Raw genomic sequence first — 27,454 nt, 5'->3', positions numbered from 1 at the left:
AGAGAAGTTCTGTAGATGAGACAAAGGGGAGCAACAGGAATGGAGGGGAGATAAGAACAGAAAAGACAGTAGCATGAAGTGACCATAATGTTTCTATTTAATTATATGAAAATACCTAAGTGAATCTACCCATCATGTCCACCCACAAGAATGGGGTCCTAAAGGAATAAGGTATATTTTATGTTTGGATAAATTTACCACAATGGATTCTATGGCCATGTATAACTAAGGGGAACCAATAATATAGAACAAGATTTTAAAGTACTGAAAAGGACCATGGGACCAAATTGATAGCATCCTAGCCGGATGAGGAAATGTCTTTAGGTACATTCCAGAATTTTCTAAACTGCTCCCCCATTGGATGCTGCCAAAGGTGTTGGAGCCTGTGGGAAGGTGAAGGTTCAGGGCGCTGCTTGGGGTAGAAAGGACTCCCCCACCCTGCGCATTCATCTACAGGTGCAGAGGTCCCAGGGAGCAGGTAATCTCCAGGCCTCCACTGTTAACTAAGGCAGAGAGGAGCAGGGTGCATTGAGTCTATGGAGTTATTTACCAAATTAGGAAAACCTGGAATTGGCTTTCCTGGACTCCCAATCAAACGCAAATTGTTTTTCCTTAAAGAGAGAGACCCTTGAGCCCATTTTAAGGAGAAGTCTTCTCTGTATTATGTGACTTTTTGCACTACTGAATTGGGGAGACAAGACCAGAGCTCTCTTTGGAAACACATTGACTTTGTTTGCATCAAGACAAGCAGGTAGGGTCTCTCTTTTTTTTTTCCTTTTTCTTGATAAGTGCAGCATATTCAGCTGATACTAAGGATGCACACCTGGGCAGGGTGTCTCTGTTTCTTTGGAGGAGGCAGGATCCCATTTCCTGGGATCCAGGGGAACCGGTGGGAACCAGGGAGAGCACCCAGGGTGGCCTTGATCTGTGCAAAGCTGTTATCCTGAGGCCACCGCAGGTATTTCTCTCAAAAAGAAAGAAAGAAAGAAAAGAGTGGCACATGCCTGTCATTCCAGCGGCTGGGGAGGCTGAGGCAGAAGGATGGTGAATTCAAAGCCATCCTCAGCAAAAGCAAGGGGCTAAGCAACACAGTGAGACCCTGTCTGTAAATAAAATTCAAAGTAGGGCTGGGGAAGGGGCTCAGAGGTCGAGTCCTCTGAATTCAACCCCCAGTGCATCAGGGAGCAAGGGAGCCTGGGTGCAGCTGGGGTTTTCCCAGATCTGCGTTCTCGGGTCTCTTCTGTGCTGACCTCCTTACTCTGCTTCCAGCCTCCATGTGGGCAGGAGATAGATTCTACTCAGCTGGAGGAACATCAGCTCTCAGGCTGCTAACTGGGTGGCAAACTCCTCCAGGGCGCCTGCCAGGCCCCCAGTGAGCCTCCACTAGTGCTGGACATGACGCACTGGGCAGTTCCCACTGGGCGAATGACCAGTTCTGCTTGGAGAATTTTGCACAGATGAACAGAGGACAAGTCAGCACCCTGAAGACGCTTTGGGTGGTCTTATTGTAGGAGGAGGCCCAGGTGGTGAAACTTTCCAGAAATGACTTCAATTTCCTAACATCAAAACCCAGCAGAACTTAGAATTCTGGTCACCCTAACCCTAACCCAATTCCCAGACCTCAAAATGAAAAGAAAAAAAGCTGCACCCAAATCCTGCCGTTCTGGCCTCCATCTTGCCTGAATCGGATATCACCCCGCTGTCACTCAAAAAGAAGGCTCCCTGGGCTCAGGTTGGGGAGAGAGGAGACTGACTGACGCCCTGTCCAATCAGAATCCCCCGTGCTGAGCGCTGTCCAATCCTGAGCGCAGCCAGCGAGCAGGGGGCGGGCCTCCGCGCTCGGGGTGGGATTTATTTCTCCCTGCTCCGTGCTTCTAGGATTCCTGCAGTTGGACTCCAGGCTTCGCTCATGCCCAGGATCCCGGGTGGCCCTGCCATGCAGGGACTGAAGCTCTCCAGGGCAAGCTTGGCTTCTGGGCACCAGGAAATGGTGAATATGCAGTGGCACCTGGTGCCTGGACAGGGAGGCTCAGGAGGGAGATGGGGCAGGGAGGCGGTCTGGCGGGTCCTGCTGTGGCGGGAACCCTAGTTGGCCGACCCGGACTCTGGGCGCTCGCTGCGTCCACAGGTCTGAGCCCATGGTGGACAGCGCACCTCAGTCCCCCTGGCCAGCCGGGTGGAGAGCATGACAGTGGCGGAGACCCCTCGCAGCATCCCCATCCCCTGGGGCAGCCTCAGCCCCTGCTGGAGTCCTATCTATCTGGCAAGTGAGCAAGGCTGCCTGGCATCTTCCTGGGCTGTGGTGATTGACAGGTGGGACCAGGACAGGAATCCAATTCCAAGCCAGGGGATCCTGCATGCCTGTCATCCCAGTGGCTGGGGTGGGGGCTGATGCAGAAGGATTGCGAGGTCCAGGCCAGCCTCAGCAAGTGGGTGAGGCAAATAGAGACTGCCTCTAAATAAAATGCAAAATAGGGCTGGGGATGGGGCTCAGTGGTCAAATGCCCCTGAGTTCAATGCCAGGTGCCAAAAAAAAAATAATAATAATAATAAATCTCCAAATACCGTTTTCCTGCAGGAGGGGAGCTGCGGTGTACAGGGACCTCACTTATTCCTGAGCTAGTTTGTGGAGTTTATTTGTTTTTGTTTGTTTTTGTTTTGTAGTTAACAGAAGGGTGCTTTACCACTCAGCTCTGTCCCTGGTAGTTTTTAGTTTTTATTCTGATCGCTGGTCTAGCTAAGTTGCTGAGATTGGCCTGGTTAAGGTTTGATTGATAATGGCTTTTCCATTGCAATTAAGTGTATGATTTTTACACACTCATGGGCTCATGGATGGACTTTGTTGACGTCGTAATTCCTTGATGACAATTTTTTTTTTATTGTTGGTCATTCAAAATATTACATAGTTCTTAATATATCATATTTCACAGTTTGATTCAAGTGGGTTATGAACTCCCATTTTTACCCCATATGCAGATTGCTGTATCACATCAGTTACACTTCCATTGATTTACATATTGCCATTCTAGTGTCTGATGTATTCTGCTGTCTATCCTATTCTCTACTATCCCCCTTCCCATCCCCTCCCCTCCCCTCCCCTCCCCTTTCTCTCTCTACCCCCTCTACTGTAAATCATTTCTTCCACTTGTATTATTCTTCTCTTACCCCTCCTTTCCTCTTATATGTAATTTTGTATAACCCTGAGGATCACCTTCCATTTCCATGTGATTTCCCTTCTCACTCCCTTTCCCTCCCACCTCTCATCACTGGTTAATGTTAATCTTCTTCTCAAGCTCTTCGTCCCTACCCTGTCCTTGGTTACTCCGCTTATATCAAAGAAGTCATTTGGCATTTGTTTTTTAAAGATTGGCTAGCTTCACTTAGCATAATCTGCTCTAATGCCATCCATTTCCCTCCAAATTCTATGATTTTGTCATTTTTTTAATGCAGAGTAATACTCCATTGTGTATAAATGCCACATTTTTTATCCATTCATCAATTGAAGGGCATCTAGGTTGGTTCCACAATCTTGCTATCATGAATTGTGCTGCTATGAACATTGATGTAGCAGTGTCCCTGTAGCATGCTCTTATTAGGTCTTTAGGGAATAGACCGAGAAGGGGAATAGCTGGGTCAAATGGTGGTTCCATTCCCAGCTTTCCAAGAAATCTCCATACTGCTTTCCAAATTGGCTGCACCAATTTGCAGTCCCACCAACAATGAACAAGTGTACCTTTTTCCCCGCATCCTCTCCAGCACTTGTTGTTGTTGGACTTCATAATGGCTGCCAACCTTACTGGAGTGAGATGGTATCTTAGGGTGGTTTTGATTTGCATTTCTCTGACTGCTAGCGATGGTGAGCATTTTTTCATGTACTTATTGATTGATTGTATGTCCTCCTCTGAGAAGTGTCTGTTCAGTTCCTTGGCCCATTTGTTGATTTGGTTATTTGTTATCTTAATGTCTAATTTTTTGAGTTCTTTGTATACTCTGGATATTAGGGCTCTATCTGAAGTGTGTGGAGTAAAGATTTGTTCCCAGGATGTAGGCTCCCTGTTTATCTCTCTTATTGTTTCTTTTGCTGAGAAAAAAACTTTTTAGTTTGAGTAAGTCCCATTTGTTGATTCTAGTTGTTAACTCTTGCGCTATGGGTGTCCTATTGAGGAATTTGCAGCCCGACCCCACAGTATGTAGATCATAGCCAACTTTTTCTTCTATCAGATGCCGTGTCTCTGATTTAATATCAAGCTCCTTGATCCATTTTGAATCGACTTTTGTGCATGGCGAGAGAAAGGCATTCAGTTTCATTTTGATGCAAATGGATTTCCAGTTTTCCCAGCACCATTTGTTGAAGATGCTATCCTTCCTCCATTGCATGCTTTTAGCCCCTTTATCAAATATAAGATAGTTGTAGTTTTGTGGATTGGTTACTGTGTACTCTATTCTGTACCATTGGTGCACCCGCCTGTTTTGGTACCAGTACCATGCTGTTTTTATTACTATAGCTCTGTAGTATAGTTTGAAGTCTGGTATCGCTATACCGCCTGATTCACACTTCCTGCTTAGCATTATTTTTGCTATTCTGGGTCTTTTATTATTCCATATGAATTTCATGATTGTTTTATCTATTTCTATAAGAAATGCTGTTGAGATTTTGATTGGCATTGCATTGAACTTAGAGAGAACTTTTGGTAATATCGCCATTTTGATGATGTTAGTTCTGCCTATCCATGAACAGGGTATATTTTTCCATCTTCTGAGGTCTTCTTCTATATCTCTCTTTAGGGTTCTGTAGTTTTCATTGTATAAGTCTTTCACATCTTTGTTAGGTTGATTCCCAAGTACTTTATTTTTTGGGGGGATATTGTGAATGGAGTAGTTGTCCTCATTTCCGTTTCAGAGGATTTGTCGCTGATATACAGGAATGCCTTTGATTTATGCGTGTTGATTTTATATCCTTTGCTGAATTCACTTATTAGTTCTAATAGTTTCTTTGTAGACCCTTTTGGGTCTGCTAGGTATAGAATCATGTCATCCGCAAATAGTGATAATTTAAGTTCTTCTTTTCCTATTTTTATGCCTTTAATTTCTTTCGTCTGTCTAATTGCTCTGGCCAGTGTTTCGAGGACTATGTTGAACAGAAGTGGTGAGAGAGGGCATCCCTGTCTTGTACCAGATCTTAGAGGGAATGCCTTCAATTTTTCTCCATTCAGAATGATGCTGGCCTGTGGCTTATCATAGATTGCTTTTACAATGTTGAGGTATGATCCTGTTATCCCTAATTTTTCTAGAGTTTTGAACATAAAGGGATGCTGTACTTTGTCAAATGCTTTTTCTGCATCTATCGAGATGATCATATGGTTCTTATTTTTAAGTCTATTGATGTGGTGAATAACATTTATTGATTTCCGTATGTTGAACCAGCCTTGCATCCCAGGGATGAATCCTACTTGATCATGGTGTACAATTGTTTGATATGTTTTTGAATCCGATTCGCCAGAATTTTATTGAGGATTTTTGCATCTAGGTTCATTAGAGATATTGGTCTGTAGTTTTCTTTCTTTGAAGTGTCTCTGTCTGTTTTAGGCATCAGGGTGATGTTGGCCTCATAGAATGTATTTGGAAGTTCTCCCTCTTTTTCTATTTCCTGAAATAGCTTGAAAAGTATTGGTGTTAGTTCCTCTTTAAAGGTTTTTTAAAACTCTGCTGTATACCCATCCGGTCCTGGGCTTTTTTTTGTTGGTAGTCTTTTGATGGTTTCTTCTATTTCCTCTATTGTTATTGGTCTGTTTGGTCGTCTATATCCTCCTGACTCAATATGGGCAGATCATATGACTTAAGAAATTTATCTATGCCTTCACTATCTTCTATTTTATTGGAGTATAAGGATTCAAAATAATTTCTGATTATCTTCTGTATTTCTGAAGTGTCTGTTGTGATATTGCCTTTTTCATCCCGTATGCTAGTAATTTGGGTTCTCTCTCTTCTTCTCTTTGTTAGCATGGCTAAGGGTCTGTCTATTTTTATTTATTTTTTCAAAGAACCAACTTTTAGTTTTGTCAATTTTTTCAATTGTTTCTTTTGTTTCGATTTCATTAATTTCAGCTCTGATTTTAATTATTTCTTGCCTTCTACTTCTTTTGCTGTTGTTTTGCTCTTCTTTTTCTAGGATTTTGAGATGAATTATGACATCATTTATTTGTTGTTTTTTTCTTTTTTTGAGGAATGAACTCCAAGCAATGAATTTTCCTCTTAGAACTGCTTTCATTGTGTCCCATAGATTCCGATATGTTGTGTCTGTGTTTTAATTTAACTCTAAGAATTTTTTAATTTCCTCCTTGATGTCTTCTAAAACCCATTGATCATTCAGTAACCTATTGTTCATTCTCCAAGTGATGCATGATTTTTCCTTCCTTCTTTTATCGTTGATTTTCAGTTTCATTACTTTATGGTCAGATTAGTGCATGGTATTATCTCTACTCCTTTATATTGACTAAGAGTTGCCCTGTGACATAATATATGATCTATTTTTGAGAAGGATCCATGTGCTGCTGAGAAAAAAGTGTAACTACTTGATGTTGGGTGGTATATTCTATATATGTCAATTAAGTCTAGGTTGTTAATTGTGTTATGGAGTTCTATAGTTTCCTTATTTAAATTTTGTTTGGAAGATCTGTCCAGTGGTGAGAGGGGTGTGTTGAAGTCTCCCATGATTGTTGTGTGGTGGTCTATTAGACTCTTGAACTTGAGAAGAGTTTGCTTGATGAACATAGCTGCATATTGTTTGGGGCATATATATTTATGATTGTTATGTCTTGTTGGTGTATGGTTCCCTTGAGCAGTATGTAGTGTCCCTCTTTATCTCTTTTGATTAACTCTGGCTTGAAATCTATTTTATTAAATATGAGTATGGACACTCCTGCTTGTTTCCGCAGTCCATATGAGTGGTATGATTTTTCCCAACCTTTCACCTTCAGTCTATGTATATCTTTTCCTATCAAATGCGTCTCCTGTAGGCAGCATATTGTTGGGTCTTGTTTTGTGATCCATTCAACTAGCCTGTGTCTCTTAATTGGTGAGTTTAAGCCATTAACATTTAGGGTTATTATTGAGATAGGGTTTGTTCTTCCAGCCATATTTGTTTATTAATGTTACAAACCTGATTTGTTTTCCTCTTTGATTACTTTCCCCCCTTTACTGCCCTACCTCCCACTGTTGGTTTTCAATGTTATTTTCCATTTCCTCTTCCTGTAATGTTTTGCCAAGGATTTTTGTAGAGATGGTTTTCTAGCTGTGAATTCTTTTAACTTTTGTTTATCGTGGAAGGTTTTAATTTCATCTTCCATCCTGAAGCTTAATTTCACCGGATACACGATTCTTGGTTGGAACCCATTTTCTTTCAGTGTTTGAAATATATTATTCCAGGATCTTCTAGCTTTCAGAGTCTGTGTTGAGAGATCAGCTGTTATCCTGATTGGTTTACCCCTAAATGTAATCTGCTTCCTTTCTCTTGTAGCTTTTAAAATTCTCTTTTTTTCTGTATGTTAGACATCTTCATTATAATGTGTCTAGATGTGGATCTCTTATGATTTTGCACATTCGGCATCCTGTAGGCTTCTAGGATTTGGGATTCTGTTTCATTCTTCAAGTCTGGGAAGTTTTCTCATATTATTTCATTGAATAGCTTGTTTATTCCTTTGGTTTGGAGCTCTGTGCCTTCCTGTATCCCAATGACTCTTAAGTTTGATCTTTTAATGTTATCCCATATATCTTGGATGTTCTGCTCATGGTTTCTTAGCAGACTTGCTGAGCTGTCTATGTTCTTTTCAAGTTGAAATACTTTGTCTTCATTGTCTGATGTTCTATCTTCTAAGTGATCTACTCTGCTGGTAGTATTCTCAATTGAGTTTTTAAGTTGGTTTATTGCTTCCAGCATTTCTAGGATTTCTATTTGTTTGTTTTTTATTACCTGTATCTCCCTGTGAAATTGATCTTTTATTTTCTGGATTTGTTTATGTAGTTCCTTGTCAAAGTGATCTTTCATTGTCTGATTTGCTGTCTCACATCTTCCTTGAGACTCCAGATCATCTGAAGCATGTATATCCTGAACTCTTTATCTGACATTCCATCTGTTGCAGCTATTACCTCTTTTAAGTTGAGTTGACCTGCATTGCTTGTGGTCCTTTCTTTCCTTGTCTTTTCATACTGCTTGCGTTTCTTTCTGCTTGGTGAAACTGTTGTGTTTTTGAAATTTCCCCCCTATTTTTTTATATTGCTCTTGTATAGTTGGGAAATCTCCCTTGCAGGGCGGGTAGTGGATGTGCTCCTCCTCTAATTAGGGTGGTCTGTCTACCACGCTGGTCGGTCACAGGTCTGCCCACCCTGCGGGCGCAGGTGGCGGCTCTGCTCTGCCCCCACTCCAATTGTGGTGACATAACTACCACGCCCTCGGGTCGTTGGTCCTGATCTGGATGTGGGTGGTGGCTCTGCTCGGCCCCTACTCCAATTGGTGTGACGTGTCTACCATGCTGGCAGGCCTCTAGGCCTGTTCCGCTGGTGGGTCGCAGGTCTGCCTACCTTGCCGGCTCGGGCGGCAGTTCTGCTCAGCCCACACTCCCAGTGGGGGTACCTGACTGCCTCTCCAATGGGTCGCTGGGCCTTTTCCAGACATGGGTGGCGGCTCTGCTCCACCCCTACTCCAACCAGTGTGACGTGACTGCCTCGGTGCTACTTGTTCACCACGCTGGCAGGCTACCGGGCCTGTCCTGCCAGTGGATTGCAGGTCTGCCTACCTTGCAGGCTCAGACGGCTCTGCACAGCCCCTACTCCAAATGGGGTGACTTGGCTACCACGCCGTCGGGTCGCTGGTCCTCTTCTAGGTGTGGGCGGCTACTCTTTTCGGCCCCAGCTGCAGTTGGCGTGTCGTGATACCACGCCGGCGGGTCACTTGGCCTGCTCTGGGCGCTGGCGGCAGCTCCACTCTGCCCCCCTGGCCCCCACAGCACCCAGCAGGACCCGGACTGAGAAGCAGACACCGCAGGTTCCCCAGCCCTGGGCCAAAGCAGCTTCGGGAGCCAGAACCCGGCCTCTCCGATCCCGGCCACGCTCCGCTAAGAGCAGGCTCCACGGAGTGACCCCCGCGGGTTCCCCAGCCCCAGGCCAAAGCAGCCCCGGGAGCCAGAGCCCGGTGCATGCTCCACTGGGAGTAGGCTCAAAGACGCAGTCCCCGTGGGCTCCCCAGCCCCGGGCCAATACTGTTCCTGGAGTCAGAGCCCAGCTGCCCCGAGCTCAGCGCACGCTCCACTTGGAGCTGGCCTCCACACGCAGTCTCCGCAGGTTCCCCAGCCCTGGGCCAAAGCAGCCCAGGGAACCAGAATCCGGCCGCTCAAAGCCCGGTGCACGCCTTTCCAGGAGCGAGCCCCAAGGTGTATTCTCCACAGGTTCTCCAGCCCCGAGCCTGAGCGATCTGTCTGCGAGACGCAGGCAAGTACCAGCCTGAAATCACCTGTTTCGTAGCTGAATGAGCTGAGATCAGTAGAAAACAGGGATGATTACATCAGCTCTCCAAGATGGCGGCTGCTGTCCTCCTCCGTGGTCCGACCAGTGTCGAGAATCAAACTGGATCGCTTCTCTCCTCTGTCTCAAAGCCGGAGCTCAGCACTAAGCATGACCATTGCACCACTGGCAGGAGCCCCCAGAATCTGCATCGCTGCACTCCTGCTCCAGCACCTTGCCGCTTCCCAGCGCACGCTGCAGACTCCAGCTGCGGGGCGGTCCGCTGATCAGGCACTGCGACCCTCCGTGCGGAGACATCGCCCGCAACCGAGCCCCTGCAGCCGAACCTTGCGCAATGGAAATCCATCCACTAGATTCTGGAGCACCTCAATTTCACTGGAAATTCCCAACAAGATAGCCTTCAGCTCTTTCACCTCGTATTTCTCCCGCACAGTGACGCACCGCACGGGGGTGATGCACTCCCTTCGCTGCCATCTTCAGCACTTCCCCTTGATGACAATTGTAACAGTACCACTTCACAATGCACATGTTAGGTAATAACTTCTTTTTTTTCTCTCTTATAATTCAAAAGTTTCTTGGTTAAGTTTACATATATTTAACTTTGTGGATGAATTTTAGGACTGGATGCTTCCATTGAGTAAAGCATGCTGGATTGTTTATTAGTGCATCAGAGTTATACATAATGCCACATGCATATGGCACCCGTATAAAACTTACCCATGGTATTTTACACTATTTTTAAGATGAATGTACCATGACTATTAATGTATTATCCTGGTCATATGACTTGATTGCAGAAAGTCCCTGTGGTGGGGGACTACTATGTGTCTTTAATAGCAAAACAGTTTCCACAAATAATTACAAAGCACTTAAACTCCTTGAGTTTATTCGAATTCTTTTGCTTCCTATCTTCATTGATACTATTTAATTTTCTCTCTGATAGGTTTTAGTTTACATTTCTCGGGTTTCTAAAGATGTTGGATTCTTTTTATTCTTATTTTTGAACATATGGGTATCTCCTGTATAAATTGGCAGCTAAAGTCTCCTCCCTGAATTTCTTCTTTGGTGGATTTCAGAGTGTTGGGACCGTGGCACCTTTCCTACCCAAGGGGGCTGAGATCTGCAGGGGTCTCAGGTTTTTCTTCCTCCTGAGCTTTTCTTTGGGGGGGGCATGGGGGGCATAGTGGATTGAATGCAGAGCTCCTTTCCCACTGAGCTACATCCCTCATACTTTTTATCATTTATCTTGAGACAAAGGCTGAGTCTGGCCTTGAACTTGTGCTCAGCCTCCCGAGTGGCTAGGATTACAGGTGTGTGCCCTCCTGCCTCAGTCCCCCTGAATGTTCTAAATGTAAGGGAAGCAAAATGTCAGATCCAGAACCCTGTCTCCCAGACGAAAGCTGTACACATGTATCAACGAATTCATCAAATTCCAGTCCCCTGTCCCCATTTCCAGTTAAAATTTGTGTGTGTGTGTGTGTGTGTGTGCACGCGCGCGTATGCATGTGTACTCCCTCTTTCTCTCCCAGGCCAGACACCTTGTCAGAATGACTTTGGGCTGAGTGTCCCCCCTGTGGACTGCATGTCCCAGGGGTCTCATGCCCTCTGTGACATTTTCCTGGTCCTGTTTTGGCTCTGCCTGACTCGAGGATCCCACACCTGGCACATCTGAGGTCTCCTGAGCATCTGGTACATATCAGCCACCTGTTGACCTTTGAGAAGGTGCATTTAGGGGAAGTAGTATCTCAGGGGAGCAGGTGACTGCTCTGAGGCTGGGAGGAATCTCCTTATCCAGAAGCCACTTCAGATGTTTTCTCCTCCTGGATCCTGTGGATCCTGGAACATCAGTATGCATGCAGCCATTTATTAACACACGGGTTCAAGTTCCTTTGGAAATGCGTCCAGAGTGGTTGTTAGCTTTTAAAGAACTCCATGCTATTTTTAAAAATGGCTGCACTAAACTGATATTCTAGCCCCATGTGAGCGGGTCTCTTTCTCCATACCCACGTCGTTGGAGGACCAGCTCCTTTGCCTATTTGATAGGAGCCTTTCCCACTGCTGGACTCAGGCTGCAGAAGCTCTCCTACTTGGCTGGGGGCTGAATTCCTGATGCAATTGGATAGAACACAGGCTGCATGTGCTCACTGCAAGAAGGTGGTGTGAGCCTGTTCTAGAATGAAACAGGGTTTTGACCGCTTTTGCTTCACTCCTGGTGCAGATTGTAGCACAGGGAAATACTCAGACATCAATGTGAAGCCCCTCTTTTGTGATCCAGGGAGATTTGCACATGCACAGTTGCCATTGCTCCCAAAGCTTGGTGGGTTAGGATGGAGTCCATGCGATGGGAAAAAATGTTGGACTCTGAGTGCCTGGACATACTTCTTCCAGAAAGAACTGTTCAGGCCTGGAGTTATTACTGAGGTAGGGGGGAGAGGGCTCAGGCAGGGCTGCTGAGTGGCTGTGATCCCAGCCACTTGGGAGGCTGAGCACAAGTTCAAGGCCAGACTCAGCCTTTGTCTCAAGATAGATCATAAAAAGTACAAGGGATGTTAGCAACCACAATTTGCAGATCATGCTGGCAAATCCCTTCTAGGGATAAACTGGGACCCTTGAGACCTCACTCCCCTTCTGCCCTGGTCCCTAGGATAAAGCTCATGACCCTCCACAGCCATAGAAAACCACCCCTTTCCTTTCCTCCTGATACTTCTGCATATCCAGCTCTTTTTTATATGAGCACCAGGCAAATTGCATTTCCAGCTACAAGTTATTTAGTGTTCAATGTGCCCCATTTGTGACCCCAATCAGTCTTCCTGTACCCTGGGTGACATTGGATTGGGGTATTCTGTCCCAATTATGTGGCACATTGCTCAAGGCAGGGCTAATGCCTACGTGTCCCTCAAATTTGCCTGCCCTTCGAATGGTAGAGATTTTCTGAGTGGTCCAATGCATATGTCTCTCAATCCGTGTATAACTTTATTTAAGGGGGACTCAAAACAGAAGTAGGTGTTTATTTGGTGCATCCATGTGTGAAGAGAATCCAGGAGCCTCCTATTCTGGTATAATTTTGAAACATAATCCTCCTCTATGTGCTTCTTTGGGGTGCTGGAGTATAATCCAGTACCACTCACGTCCTGCCCCCAAGTCCTACCAGTGCTCTGCACCTCCAGTTCCCACACCTCCCTTCATGTTGGGTTGTCTTGTTCATTCACATTAAATCCTCTGCTGGAGATGGTTGCATTTAGCTAGGCCTTTTCATTGCACTTCATAATAAAATTGACATTTACATACATGTAGACTCATCTATGAAATTTCTGCATTGTGATTTTTTTGGTCCTCCAATTACTGCAATATGATAATTTTATATCATGCAGTAGTGCCTGGTAATGGCAGCTCTTGCTTTTCCTCTTAGTGTTCAGAATTCCTGGCTAATTTCATATTAATTCAACCTTCCAGAAGAATTTTCAAACTGTTTGCTTTGGTTCTGTCTACAATGAAAAGGAAATTATGGTGAAATTTTGATGGGGTGTTGTCATAGATGAACCTGAGGGAAGCTGTCCTCTGTGTAATGAGGAGTCCTATCATCTATACCCAGGGTGTGTAATTCAGTCTTTTATGTGCTGATCTGTATTTGATTTTTTTCAAATTCTGCAGATGTACTATTTAAGTATGCTTATATGTGAAATGTGACATTTATGTGACAGCTATATAAAACTGACATGGTGTTTCATAGTATTTGTCAAACTGTATGCAATATGGCAAACAAAATGTGGCTGATTGCCAGAAATGGTTATTTTCCATAGTTTATTATTTATCTATTCCCAAATGGACATCCTCTGTCACCAGGCTCTGGAGGAGCGCACTGTGTCCCCATATGAACAGGTGCTATAGGGTCCACATCTGTTTCTGTGGACCTTCATGATAACCCCACATGTTCTTCAACACTGTCTCAATTTGTGTTCAATGTGACTTTAATGTTCAGTCCGTCCTTTCTAAAGATGTTGATTGCTTTGTGATGAAGGGACATTTAGATACCAGCTATTTGAAGGGGCTGTTCACGGGTCTTGCCTGCATTTCTCTTGTAGTCTCTGTTCTCCTTTCTTAGAAGAGTTTGGTTAAAGGTGAGGCAATTTGTTTTTTTTTTTTTTTTTCATCTGTCACTTCTCCTTGTTCTCTTTAATGGAGTCATTTGAGGAATAGAATTTTTGTTTTCATATATACAATTTATAAATTTTAAAATACTTTTTCTGCAAATTTGAAAAGGACTTTTTTATCAAATGTATTTGTTTTTCAAAGAGCCAACGTTTCATTTTGAAAATTTTTTAAAATTTAAAAATATATGGCAGCAGAATATATTACAATTCTTATTAAACATACAGCACAATTTTTCATATCTCTGTACATAGAGTAGGTTGACATCAATTCGTGTGTTCATACATGTACTTTGGTGGAATATAATAGACATCATTATCCATCCTTGCTAATCCCTTTCCCCTCCCTATTCCTAACACCACTCTGCCCATCTATTCCTCCCATGATCCCCCTCCCTATCCCACTATGAGTCAGACTCCTTATATCAGAGAAAACATTCAGCATTTCTTATTTTGGGTTTGGCTAACTTCACTTAGCATTATCTTCTCCAATGCCATCCATTTGCCTGCAAATGCCATGATTTTATTTTCTTTTATTGCTGAGTAATATTCCATTGTGTACAAATGCCACGTTTTCTTTATACATTCATCCACCAAAGGGCATCTATGTTGGCTCCACAGTTTAACTCTTGTGAATTGTGCTGCTAAAAACATTGTGACTGTGCCCCTGTAGTATGCTGTTTTTAAGTCCTTTTGGGTATAGTCCAGGGTGGGATAGCTGAGTCAAATGGTGGTTCCATTCCCAGTTACTTTGTCAATTTTTATTTGCTTCTTTTGTTCTAATTTCATTGATCTCAGCTCTGATTTTAATTATTTTCTGTCCTTTACTGCTTTTGGTGTTGATTAATTGTTTTTCCTAGGGCTTTGAGATGTAATTTTAGGTCATTTATTGACTTTCTCTTTTTTAAAGGAATGAACTCCATGCAATAAACTTTCCTCTTAGTAATGCCTTCATAGTGTCCCAGAGATTTTTTTGTGTGTGTGTTTTACAAATTTTAATTTCTTTTCTTTTCTTTTCTTTTCTTTTCTTTTTTTTATTGATTATTTAAAGCATTACATAGTTCATGATATATCATCTTTCATAAATTTGACTCAAATTGTGTTTTGAACTCCCATTTTCACCCCAAATACAGATTGCAGAATCACATCTATTACATATTCACATTTTTACATAATGCCATATTAGTGACTGTTGTATTCTGCTACCTTTCCTATCCCCTACTATCCCCCCTCCCCTCCCCTCCCCTCCCATCTTCCCTCTCTACCTCCCCTGCTGTTGTTCAATTCTCTCCCTCTTTTTCCCTCCCCCTTGCCCCTCATAACCTCTTATAATTTTATGTATCATTGAAGGTCTCCTACCATTTCCATGTGCTTTCTCTTCTCTCCCCGTTTCTCTCCCCCCATTCGTCTTTGTTTACTGTAGTCTTTTCCTCATGTTCTTCCTTCCTGTTCTGTTCTTATTTGTTCTCTTTATATCAAAGCAGACATTTGGCATTTGTATTTTAGGGCTTGGCTAGCTTCACTTAGCATAATCTGTTCTAATGCCATCCATTTCCCTGCAAATTCTATGATTTTGTCATTTCTTAGTGCTGCATAATACTCCATTGTGTATATATGCCACATTTTTTTTATCCATTCATCTATTGAGGGGCATCTAGATTGGTTCCACAGTCTAGCTATTGTGAATTGTGCCGCTATAATCATTGATGCAGCCGTATCCCTATAGAGTGCTTTTTTAAGGTCCTCTGGGAATAGTCCGAGAAGTGCAATAGCTGGGTCAAATGGTGGATCCATTCCCAGCTTTCCTAGGAATCTCCATACTACTTTCCAAATTGGCCTCACCATTTTGCAGCCCCACCAGCAGTGTACAAGTGTGCCCTTTCCCCCACATCCCCGCCAACACTTATTGTTGTTTGACTTCATAATGGCTGCCAATCTTACTGGAGTGAGATGGTATCTTAGGGTGGTTTTGATTTGCATTTCTCTGATTGCTAGAGATGGTGAGCATTTTTTTCATGTACTTGTTGATTGATTGTATGTCCTCCTCTGAGAAGTGTCTGTTCAGGTCCTTGGCCCATTTGTTAATTGGGTTATTTGTTATCTTATTGTTTAATTTTTTGAGTTCTTTGTACATTCTGGATATTAGAGCTCTATCGGAGGTGTGAGGGGTAAAAATTTGTTCCCAGGATGTAGACTCTCTATTTACCTCTTTTATTGTTTCTCTTGCTGAGAAAAAACTTTTTAGTTTAAGTAAGTCCCATTTGTTTATTCTAGTTGTTAACTCTTGGGTTATGGGTGTCCTATTAAGGAATTTGGAGCCAGACCCCACAATATGTATATCGTATCCAACTTTTTCTTCTATCAGACACAGTGTGTCTGATTTGATATCTAGCTCCCCGATCCATTTTGAGTTAATTTTTGTGGATGGCGAGAGAAAGGGATTCAATTTCATTTTGTTGCATATGGATTTCCAATTTTCCCAGTACCATTTGTTGAAGATGCTATCCTTCCTCCATTGCATGCTTTTAGCCCCTTTATCAAATATAAGATAGTTGTAACTTTGTGGATTATTCTCTGTGTCTTCTATTCTGTACCATTGGTCAACCTGCCTGTTTTGGTACCAGTACCATGCTGTTTTTGTTACTATTGCTTTGTAGTACAGTTTGACCTCCAGTATCGCTATACCTCCAGATTCACACTTCCTGCTTAGAATTGCTTTTGCTATTCTGGGTCTTTTGTTTTTCCATATGAATTTCATGATTGCTTTGTCTATTTCTACAAGATATGCCATTGGAATTTTGATTGGCATCGCATTAAACCTGTAGAGAACTTTGGGTAACATCGCCATTTTGATGATGTTAGTTCTGCCTATCCATGAACAGGGTACATTTTTCCATCTTCTGAGATCTTCTTTTATCTCTCTCTTTAGGGTTCTGTAGTTTTCATTGTATAAATCTTTCACCTCTTTTGTTAGGTTGATTCCCAAGTATCTTATTTTCTTTGAGGATATTGTGAGTGGAGTGGTTTTCCTTATTTCCATTTCAGAGATTTTGTTGCTGATATATAGGAATGCCTTTGATTTATGCATGTTGATTTTATAACCTGCCACTTTGCTGAATTCATTTATTAACTCTAGCAGCTTCTTTGTAGACTCTTTTGGGTCTGTTAAGTATATTATCATGTCATCCGCAAATAGCGATAGTTTAATTTCTTCTTTTCCTATTTTTATGCCTTTAATTTCTTTTGTCTGTCTAATTGCTCTGGCTAGTACTTCGAGAACTAAATTGAATAGAAGTGGTGATAGAGGGCATCCCTGTCTTGTTCCAGATTTTAGAGGGAATGCCTTCAGTTTTTCTCCTTTTAGGATGATGCTAGCCTGAGGTTTAGCATATATAGCTTTCACAATGTTGAGGTAAGTTCCTGTTATCCCTAATTTTTCTAATGTTTTGAACATAAAGTGATGCTGTACTTTGTCAAATGCTTTTTCTGCATCCATCGAGATGATCATGTGGTTCTTGTCTTTAAGTCTATTGATGTGGTGAATAGCATTTATTGATTTCCGTATATTGAACCATCCTTGCATCCCAAGAATGAATCCTACTTGATCATGGTGCACAAGTTTTCTGATATGTTTTTGTATTCGATTCGCCAGAATTTTATTGAGAATTTTTGCATCCAAGTTCATTAGAGATATTGGTCTGTAGTTTTCTTTCTTTGAAGTATCTTTGTCTGGTTTTGGGATCAAAGTGATGTTGGCCTCATAGAATGAATTTGGAAGAGCTCCTTCTTTTTCTATTTCTTGAAATAGCTTGAAAAGTATTGGTATTAATTCTTCTTTGAAGGTTTTGTAGAACTCCGCTGTATACCCATCCGGTCCAGGGCTTTTCTTGGTTGGTAGTCTTTTGATGGCTTCTTCTATTTCTTCTTTTGTTATTGGTCTGTTTAAATTGTGTGTGTCTTCCTGTCTCAATCTGGGCAAATCATATGTCTTAAGAAATTTATCGATATCTTCATTATCTTCTATTTTATTGGAATATAGGGTTTCAAAATACTTTCTAATTATCTTCTGTATTTCTGTAGTGTCTGTTGTGATATTGCCTTTTTCATTCCGTATGTTAGTAATTTGAGTTCTCTCTCTCTTCTTCTTTTCGTTAGCATGGCTAAGGGCTTGTCTATCTTATTTATTTTTTCAAAGAACCAACTTTTAGTTTTATCAATTTTTTCAATGGTTTCTTTTGTTTCAATTTCGTTGATTTCTGCTCTAATTTTAATTATTTCTTGTGTTCTACTACATTTGCTGTTGTTTTGCTCTTCCTTTTCTAGGTTTTTGAGGTGTTGCGTGAGTTCATTTATTTGTTGGTTTTTTTCTTTTTTTGAGGTAAGAACTCCAAGAAATGAATTTCCCTCTTAAAACTGCTTTCATTGTGTCCCATAGATTCCGGTATGTTGTGTCTGTGTTATCATTTGATTCTAAGAATTTTTTCATCTCCTCCTTTATGTCTTCTATAACCCATTGATCATTCAATAACATATTGTTCATTTTCCATGTGATGTAGGATTTTTCCTTCCTTCTTTTATCATTGATTTCCAATTTCATTCCATTATGATCAGATATGGTGCATGGTATTATCTCCACACCTTTATATTTACTAAGAGTTGCCTTATGGCATAATATATGGTCTATCTTTGAGTAGGATCCATGTGCTGCTGAGAAGAACGTATACCCACTTGATGATGGTTGATATATTCTATATATGTCGGTTAAGTCTAGGTTATTGATTGTGCTGTTGAGTTCTATAGTTTCTTTATTCAGCTTTTGTCTAGAGGATCTGTCTAATGGCGAGAACGGTGTGTTGAAGTCACCCATAATTATTGTGTTGTGGTCTATTTGACTCTTGAACTTGAGGAGAGTTTGTTTTATGAACGTTGCAGCTCCATTGTTTGGTGCATACAAATTGATGATTGTTATGTCATGTTGGTGGATGGTTCCTTTTAACAGTATATAGTGACCTTCTTTATCCTTCTTGATTAACTTAGGTTTGAAGTTGATTTTATTCGATATGAGTATGGCCACTCCTGCTTGCTTCCGACGGCCATGTGAGTGGTATGATTTTTCCCAACCTTTTACTTTCAGCCTGTGTATGTCTTTTCCTATCATATGTGTCTCCTGAAGGCAGCATATTGTTGGATTTGTTTTTTTGATCCAGGTTACTAGCCTATGTCTCTTGATTGGTGAGTTTAGGCCATTAACATTTAAGGTTACAATTGAGATATGATTTGTACTTCCAGTCATGCTTCTTTATTTATTTATTTTAGTTTGGCTAGTTTTGCTTTTTGGTTATTTTCCTCCCCCTTTCCTGAGATACCTCCTGCTGTTAGTTTTGGGCACTATTTTTCAATTCCTCTTCTTGTAGTGTTTTGTTCAAAATGCTTTGCAGAGCTGGTTTTCTTGCTGCAAATTCTTTTAGCTTTTGTTTATCGTGAAAGATTTTAATTTCATTGTCAAATTTGAAGCTCAATTTTGCTGGATATAGTATTCTTGGTTGGAATCCATTATTTTTTAGCGTTTGAAATACATTATTCCAGGATCTTCTCGCTTTCAAAGTTTGTGATGAGAAATCGGTTGTTAACCTAATTGGTTTACCCTTGAATGTAATCTGCCTCTTTTCTCTCATAGCTTTTAATATTCTCTCCTTGTTCTGTACGTTGGCTATCTTCATAATTATATGTCTTGGAGTTGGTCTACTATGGTTTTGAATGTTTGGGGTCCTGTAGGCTTCCAGGATTTGGCAATCCATTCCATGTTTCATCTCTGGGATGTTTTCTAGAATTATTTCATTTAATATGCTGTCCATTCCTTTGGTTTGAAACTCTGTGCCTTCTTCTATCCCTATGACTCTCAGATTTGGTTTTTTTATGACATCCCATATCTCTTAAATAGATTGCTCATGGGATTTAAGCATCTTCTCTGTGTTGACTATATTCTTTTCAAGTTGATAAACCTTGTCTTCATTATCTGATGTTCTGACTTCTACTTGATCAAGTCTATTTGTAATATTCTCGTTTGAGTTTTTAATTTGGTTTATAGTTTCCTGTAATTCTAGGATTATTGTTTGATTTTTTTTTTAAGATCTCTATCTCCTGGTAGAGCTCGTTCTTAGCCATTTGAATTTGTTTGTTTAATTCATTTTCAAAATATACTTTTATTTCTTGGACTTGCTGTCTTATGTCTTCTCTAATATTCCTTTCCATTCGAGTTAGGTATGCCTTGAGTTCTTTCACTATCCCTGTTTCTGATGTTTCTATGTCCTCCTGGAGAATTGAGTTGTCTTGCATTGCTTGTAATCCTTTTTTCCCTTGTTTTCTCATGTTGTCTACGTTACTTTCTAGCTCTTTTTGATTGTCATGTTTCTGCTCTCTTCTATAGATTTGTTTTGTTTCTGTATTACTCTGATGTCTCTCCTTTGTGTTGTTAAACTATGCCTGCTAACGTGGATTTCGCTGGGAAGGAATTCCGACGTCCGAGCTCCAGTGACGACACTACTCTGCTATGACGGGCCCCAGTCTCCTTTCCGGGGTGCCCTAATGGGGGGGTGTGACTGGACTGTCTCTGTTTCATTTCAGCTCCCTGTCGTGGCAGGCGGGCAATCTCCAGCCGCCCAGTATCACAGGCCGCAGGCAGGTGATCAGTCGCCAGCGGGTGGGCGTTCTCCTACCGCCCAGTTACGCGGGCAGTGGGTGAGCTGTCGCGGCGGGACTGCAGTTTACAGCTGCCCAGTCGTGAGGGCCTTGCCTCTAGTCTCCTGGTTTCTCCTGCTAGTCTTGGTTTCTCCTGCTAGACCAGATTTCCCCTGAGTGATGGTTCTCGGCACTTCAAACTGTACTCTGGGCCTGCCGTTTGTTGGGTGTGGAGGGTGGCTATTGGGAACCCAGGCACTCTATTGTTTTGTTTCCCTTGTGGGAAATAGAACTGTACCACTTCCTTCCCCGTCTGAAATCCCGTACTCAGCCCGGGGGTCAGTGCGGGCTTGGCTGGTGGGATTCCACTTTGTGGCAACCACTTATCTCCCTGCTTGCTAGTTAATCCCTTCTCTGCAGCGCCACGCCTTCTGTAGCCGCGGGGCAGACCGCCAGAATCAGACGGCCTGGATCTCCGGGGTCACAGCGTTGGCTTTTGGGATCCCCGTCACTCTATGGTTTTGATTTTTTCTGTTTACCCCTCCCCCAGCGCTGGCTAGACAGGTTTTGTTTTGGCTGCTGATGGGAGGGGGGGTTGAAGGTCAGGTGCCTCTAGTTCTCCTTTAGTCTTTATGCAGGCTCACTGTGATACTCCCTTCCCCTGAAAGTCTAGGAGAGATTTTATGCGAAATCCCCCTAAGTATGGGGGCTGAACTGAGTGACACACACCCGTTTTGCCACTGCAATCTGTCGGAGAGTGGCGGTGGATACCTCAGCTCTCCAAGATGGTGGCCGCTGGTTGCCTTAGTGGAGTGTCCCTTGTGGGGGAAGGGGCTGCACAGCCTCCTTCCCCGTCTGCAATCCCGAACTCAGCCCGGGGGTCAGTGCCCGCTTGGCAGTTGGGACACCACCATGTTGCAGGCAACTGTCTCCCTGCTTACCATTTAATCCCTTCTCTGTGGCGCCACGCCTCCTGTAGCTGCGGGGCAGGCCGCCAGAATCAGCTGTCCCAGAGATTTTGATATGTTGTATCTGTGTACTCATTCACCTCTAAGAATTTTAAATCTCCTCTTTTATGTTTTCTACAACCCATTGTTCATTCACTAGCATATTATTTAGTGTCCAGGTGTTGTAGTAGCTTCTATTTTTATCATTGATTTCTAATTTCATTCCATTATGATCTGATAGAATGCAGGATAGTATCTTTACTTTTCTGTATTTGCTTAGAGTTCCTTTTTGGCATGACATATGGTCTATTTTAGAGAAGGATCCATTTGCTGCTGAGAAGAAAGTGTCTTCAAGAAAGTGTTGAAGGATGAAATAGTCTATGTATGTTAGGGAAATATAAGTTGTTGATTGTTTTATGAATTCTATAGTTTCTGTCTGGATATTGTTTGGAAGATGTATCTAGTGGTAAAAGAGGTGTGTTAAAGTCACCCAGAATTATGGTCTTGTGGTCTACTTGGCCCTTAAACTTGAGAAGAGTCTGTTTGAACATAGATGCTCCATTATTTTGGGGGTGTGTATATTTATAATTGTTCTGTCTTGTTGGTATATGGTTCCTTTAAGTAGTATGTAGTGTCCTTCTTTATCCCTTTTGATTAACTTTCACTTGAAGTCCACATTATTTGATATAAGAATGGAAACCCCTGCTTGCCTCCACAGTCCATGTGAGTGGTAGGTTTTTTAATATTTATTTTTTGTACATGGACACAATACCTTTATTATTTAGTTTTATGTGGTGCTGAGGATCGAATACAGGGTCCCACATGTGCTAGGCTAGTGCTCTACCACTGAGCCCCAGCCCCAGCCTGAGTGATATATTTTTTTCCAACCTGTCACCTTCAGTCTGTGGGTGTCTTTTCCTATGAGATGAGTCTCTTGGAGGCAGTATATTGTTGATCTTTTTTTTTTTCATCCAATCTGCCTGTCTTTTGATGGCTGAGTTGGAGCTAAACTTTCAGGGTTATTATTGAGACAACATTTGTATTCCCAGTTATTTTTGTTTATTTTTGGTATTTAACTAAGTCAGTTTCTCTTTAATAGGGTTTCCTTTAGAGTGATACTACCCTCTTCTGATTTTTTATTGTTGTTCATTTCCTCCTCATGAAATATTTTGCCAAGGATGTTCTGTAGTGCAGGTTTCTCGTAAATTCTTTTAAATTTGCATATGATGGAAGGTTTTTATTTTGTCATAAAATAACATCTGAATCAAAATCTACTTGCTAATCAAAATTTAATTTTGCAGGGTGTGATTCTTGGTTGGCATCCATTTCTTTCAGAGCTTGGTTTATATTGTTGCAGGATCTTGTAGATTTCAAGGTCTCAGTTCAGAAATATGAGATTCTGATTTGTTTTCCCCATATGTAATTTGATTCCTTTCTCTTGTGGCTTTTGAAATGCTCTGCTTCTCCTGTATTCTAGGTGTTTTCATTATGATGTACATTGGTGTAGACCTGTAGTGATCTTGTTCATTTGGTGTCCTCTATGATCCTTGTATTTGATTTCCCAATTCACTCTACATGTTTGGAAATTTTTCTGGTATTATTTCATTGAATAGATTGTCCATTTCTGTAGTTTAGACCTCTATGCCTTCATCTATCCCAATAGTTGTTAAATTTGGTCTTTTCATATTATCTCACAATTCTTGAATCTTCTGCTCATGGTTTCTTACCATCTTAACTGGGGTCAACTTTATTTTTTCAAGATTATATATTTTGCCTTCAGTGTCAGAGGTTCTGTCTTCCAAGTGATCTATTCTGTTGGAGATGCTGCCTATTGAGTTCTTAATTTGGTTTACTGTTTCCTTCATTTCAAGGATCTCTTTTTTTTTTTTCAAAATCTCTATCTCCTTATTGAAGTAATCTTTTGCTTTCTGTATTTGCTTATGTAGCTCTTTATCAAAATGATCCTTTGCTGCCTGTATTTGCTCTCATATCATCCTTTAATTCACAAAAAAATATGTACCTTCTCACATTTATCCTGCTATTCTGACCATGGATTCTAATAATGTAGCATCTTTGTTTGTGGCACATTCTATCTTGGTTCCTCATGTTGTTCATGCATCTTCCCTTCCAGCTCTGTGTTTTTAAGATATATAGCCATGTAGGCTTATAGTTTCCCCAATGGGTTTCAATACCTTTCTTTTTAAAAAATTTATTTATTTTTTTAAATTGACGACAACATTGGAATGCATTACAATTCTTATTACACACATAGAGCACAATTTTTCGTATTTCTGTACAAAAAGTATATTCATGCTAATTTATGCCATTATATATGTACTCATTTCTTTCTGCAATACAACTCTTAATACACACACACACACACACACACACACACACACACACACACACATATATATATATATATATATATATATATATCACAATTTTTCATATCTCTTGTTGTATGTAAGGTATGTTGCCACCAATTTGTGTCTTCATACATGTTCTTTGGATAATGGTGTCATCACATTCCACAATCACTGTTAATCCCCTGCCTCTTCCCGTCCCCTCCAACCCATCTGCCCTATGTAGAATTCATCTATTCCTCCCGTGTTCCCCCTCCCTACCCCACTATAGTCAGCCTCCTAATATCAGAGAAACCATTCAACATTTATTTTTTGGGTTTGCCTAACTTTAATTCTCCAATACCATCCACTTATGTGCAACTGCCATGATTTTATTATTGCTGAGTAAAGTTGCATTGTGTATATATGCCCCATATTTTTATCCATTCATCCACTGAAGGGCATCTGGGTTGGCTCCACAGTTTGCTATTCTGCATTGTGCTGCAATAAATATTGACATGGCTGTGACCCTGTAGTATGCTGTTTTCAAGTCCTTTGAGAATAGTCCGAGAAGAGGAATATCTGGGTCAAATGGTGTTTTTATTCCCAGATTTCGAAGGAATCTCTATACAGTTTTCCATGTTGTTTGCAGCAAGTTGCAGTCTCATCAGCAGTGTATGAGTGTTCCTTTTCCCCCACATCCTTGCCAACACTTGTTGTTTGTCTTTATGATAGCTGCCATTCTGACTGGAGTGAGATGATATCTTAGAGTGGTTTTGATTTGCATTTCTCTAATTGCAAGAGATGGTGAAATTTTTAAAAAAAATATTTGTTGATTGATTCTACATCCTTTTCTGGTAAGTGTCTATTCAGGTCCTTGGCCAATTTGTTGGTTGGATTATTGGGTTTTTTGGTGCTTTAATTTTGAGTTCTTTATATACTAGATATTAGTTCTCTATCTGATGTGTGAGGGGTAAAAATCTACTCCCAGGATGTAGACTCTCTGTTCACCTCAGATTTTTTTTCTGAGAAGAAAATTTTTAATTTTAAACCATCCCATTTGTTGACTCTTGGTTTTATTTCTTGTGCTATAGGCATCTTATTAAGGAAGTTGGGGCGACCTAGCCCGATGTAACAAAGATTATGGCCTACTTTTTCATCTATTAGATGCAGAGTCTCTGGTTTAAATCGTAGGTCCTTGATCCACTTTGAGTTGAGTTTTGTGCATGGTGAGAGATAGGGTTTTAATTTCATTTTTTTGAAAATGGATTTCCACTTTTCGCAGCACCATTTGTTGAAGAGGCTATATTTTCTCCAATCCATGTTCTTGGCACTTTTGTCTAATGTAATATAATTGTAATTTTGTGGGTTAGTCTATGTGTCCTCTAATCTGTACCATTGTTCTACCGGCCTGTTTTAGTGCCAATACCATGCTGTTTTTGTTACTATTGCTCTGTAGTATAGTTTAACGTCTGGTATAGTGATATCACCTGCTTTGACTTCCTGCTTATAATTGCTTTAGCTATTCTGGGATTCTTATTTTTCCAGATGAATTTCATGATTGCCTTTTCTATTTCAATGAGAAATGTCATTGGATTTTGATCAGAATTGCATTAAATCAGTATAGCGCTTCTGGTTGTATGGTCGTTTTGATAATATTAATTCTGCCTATGCAAGAGTAAGGTAGATCTTTCCATCTTCTAAGGTCTTCTTTGATTTCTTTCTTTAGGGTTTTGTAGGTTTCCTTGTATAGATCTTTCACCTCTTTCGTTAAGTTGATTCCCAAGTATCTTATGTTTTCTTTTTTTTAAGTTACTGTAAATGGGGTAGGTTTTCTTATTTCCTTCTTGAGGCTTTGTCACTGATATACAGAAATGCCTTTTTTAATGTGTGTTAATTTTATATCCTGCTGCTTTGCTGAATTCAGTTTTAGTTCTGGAAGTTCTGGTGGTGCTTTTGGGGTCTTCTAGGTATAGAATCGTATTTTCAGCAAATAGTGCTAATTTAAGTTCTTTTCCTGTAGTTATTCCCTAATTTCTTTCATCTCTCTAATTGCTCTTGCCAGTGTTTCAAGAAATATGTTGAATAGAAATGGTGTTAGAGAGCACCCCTGTCTTGTTTCAGTTTTTAGAGGGAATGCCTTTAGTTTTTCTCCCTTTAGAATGATGTTGGCCTTAGGCTTAATGTAGAGAGCCAGTATGATGTTGAGGTATGTTCCTGTTATCTCAAGTGTTTCTAATTTTTTGAACATTAAAGGGTGCTGTATTTTGTCAAATATTTTTTATGTGTCTCTTGAGATGATCATATGATTATTATTTTTAAGTCTATTGATGTGATGAATTACCTTTATTGATTTCCATATGTTGAACCAACCCTGTATTCCTGGACAAACCCCACTTGATCTTGGTGCACGACCTTTTTAATATGTTTTTGTATTTAATTTGCCAGAATTTTATTCATAATTTTTGCATCTATGTTCATTCGAGATATTGGCCTGAAGATTTCTTTCTTTCATTTGTCCCTGTCTGGTTTTGGGATCAGGGTGATATTGGCCTCATTGAATGAGTTTGGAAGTGCTGCTTCTTTCTCTATTTTCTGAAATAAATTGAAGGATATTGGTATTTTGAATTTCTTCTTTAAAGGTCTTGTTTAACTCGGCAGTGTATCCGTCTGGGCTTGGGCTTCTCTTGGTTGATAAGCTTCTGATGGCATCTTGTATTTCATCATTTAATATTGGTCTGTTTAAATTGTGTATGTCTTCCTGATTCAATATGGGCGTATCATATGACTTAAGAAATTTGTTGATGCCTTCAATGTCTTCTATTTTTTGGGAGTACACATTTTCAAGGTAATTTCTAAATATCCTCTCTATTTCTGAGGTGTCTGTTGGGATATTGCCTTTTTCATCATGTATGCTGGTATTTTGAATTTTCTCTCTCCTTCTCTTTATTAGCATAGGGTCTGTCAGAGAACCAACTTTTTGTCAAGGTTTAATTGTTGCTTTTAATTTAATTTCAGTTCTAATTTTAATTATTTCCTGCCTTCTACTGCGTTTGCTGTTGATTTGTTCTTCTAGGGCTTTGAGATGAAGTATGAGATCAATTATTGACTTTTTGTTTTTTTAAGGAATGAACTCCATGCCATGAAGTTTACTCTCAGTACTGCTTTCATAGTTTCCAAGAGATTTTGATATGTTGTGTCTATTTTCTTGTTTACCTTTAAGAATTTTTTAATCTCCTCCTTGAAGTCTTCTGTAACCCATTGTTCATTCTATTGTACCAAATTTATTCACTCATTCAACTGCTTATAGAACGTGAAATAATTCAAGTTTGTCTTTTCACAAGGTGGAAGTGTCACTTTACATGTCTCCAAACATTAATATTTTATGAATATTTTACACATTGGGAATGTGTCATGGATGATAATTGAAACTAATTGTATTGGGAATCTCAATCTATATCATGGATAGAAAGCAGAGAGAATACGAACCAGACTGTTTTCAAAAGCTTTTTTACCAGTCTTTTTGTCTCCCTTGTGCACAATCTCCTTATGAGAATATCTTTGACAAGTCTGATTTGCATCTAGAATGTCCACCAAATTTCACATTCACTGATGGCAGAAAAGTTAGGAGTTGGGCTTTGATTCAGTGCTTGGGTTATGGTATATATCCTTCACTTCACTCTGATATGGAATATATACTGTTTTTGGACTTATGTATTTTCCTCTGAATTAGATAATGGAAAATATCTTATTACATAATTAATGTCACTCTCCTACATGACAGTCAGTTCTACTAACTCTTAATTCAAATTAAAAACTG

The 27,454-nt window shown here is 40.8% G+C and overlaps 1 protein-coding gene across 1 annotated transcript in view; it reads left to right on the top strand.

The window, feature by feature from the left end:
• Window positions 1-1,884: 1,884 nt before the first annotated feature.
• LOC308640334 (uncharacterized protein) overlaps window positions 1,885-27,454 on the top strand; it is a gene marked incomplete at its 3' end in the record, with an annotated part of 106,093 nt that continues 80,523 nt past the window's right edge. The window contains exon 1 of the mRNA XM_081312284.1: window positions 1,885-1,990. Within this exon, the coding sequence (XP_081168410.1) occupies window positions 1,910-1,990 (81 nt within the window). The remainder of the gene's footprint in view (window positions 1,991-27,454) is intronic.

This window comes from Spermophilus citellus (genome assembly GCF_964194105.1).
Source record: "Spermophilus citellus genome assembly, contig: SCAFFOLD_288, whole genome shotgun sequence".
Classification (NCBI taxonomy): domain Eukaryota; kingdom Metazoa; phylum Chordata; class Mammalia; order Rodentia; family Sciuridae; genus Spermophilus; species Spermophilus citellus.
Note: the sequence above shows the minus strand (reverse complement) of the source record. Positions and strands in the feature narration are given on the sequence as shown.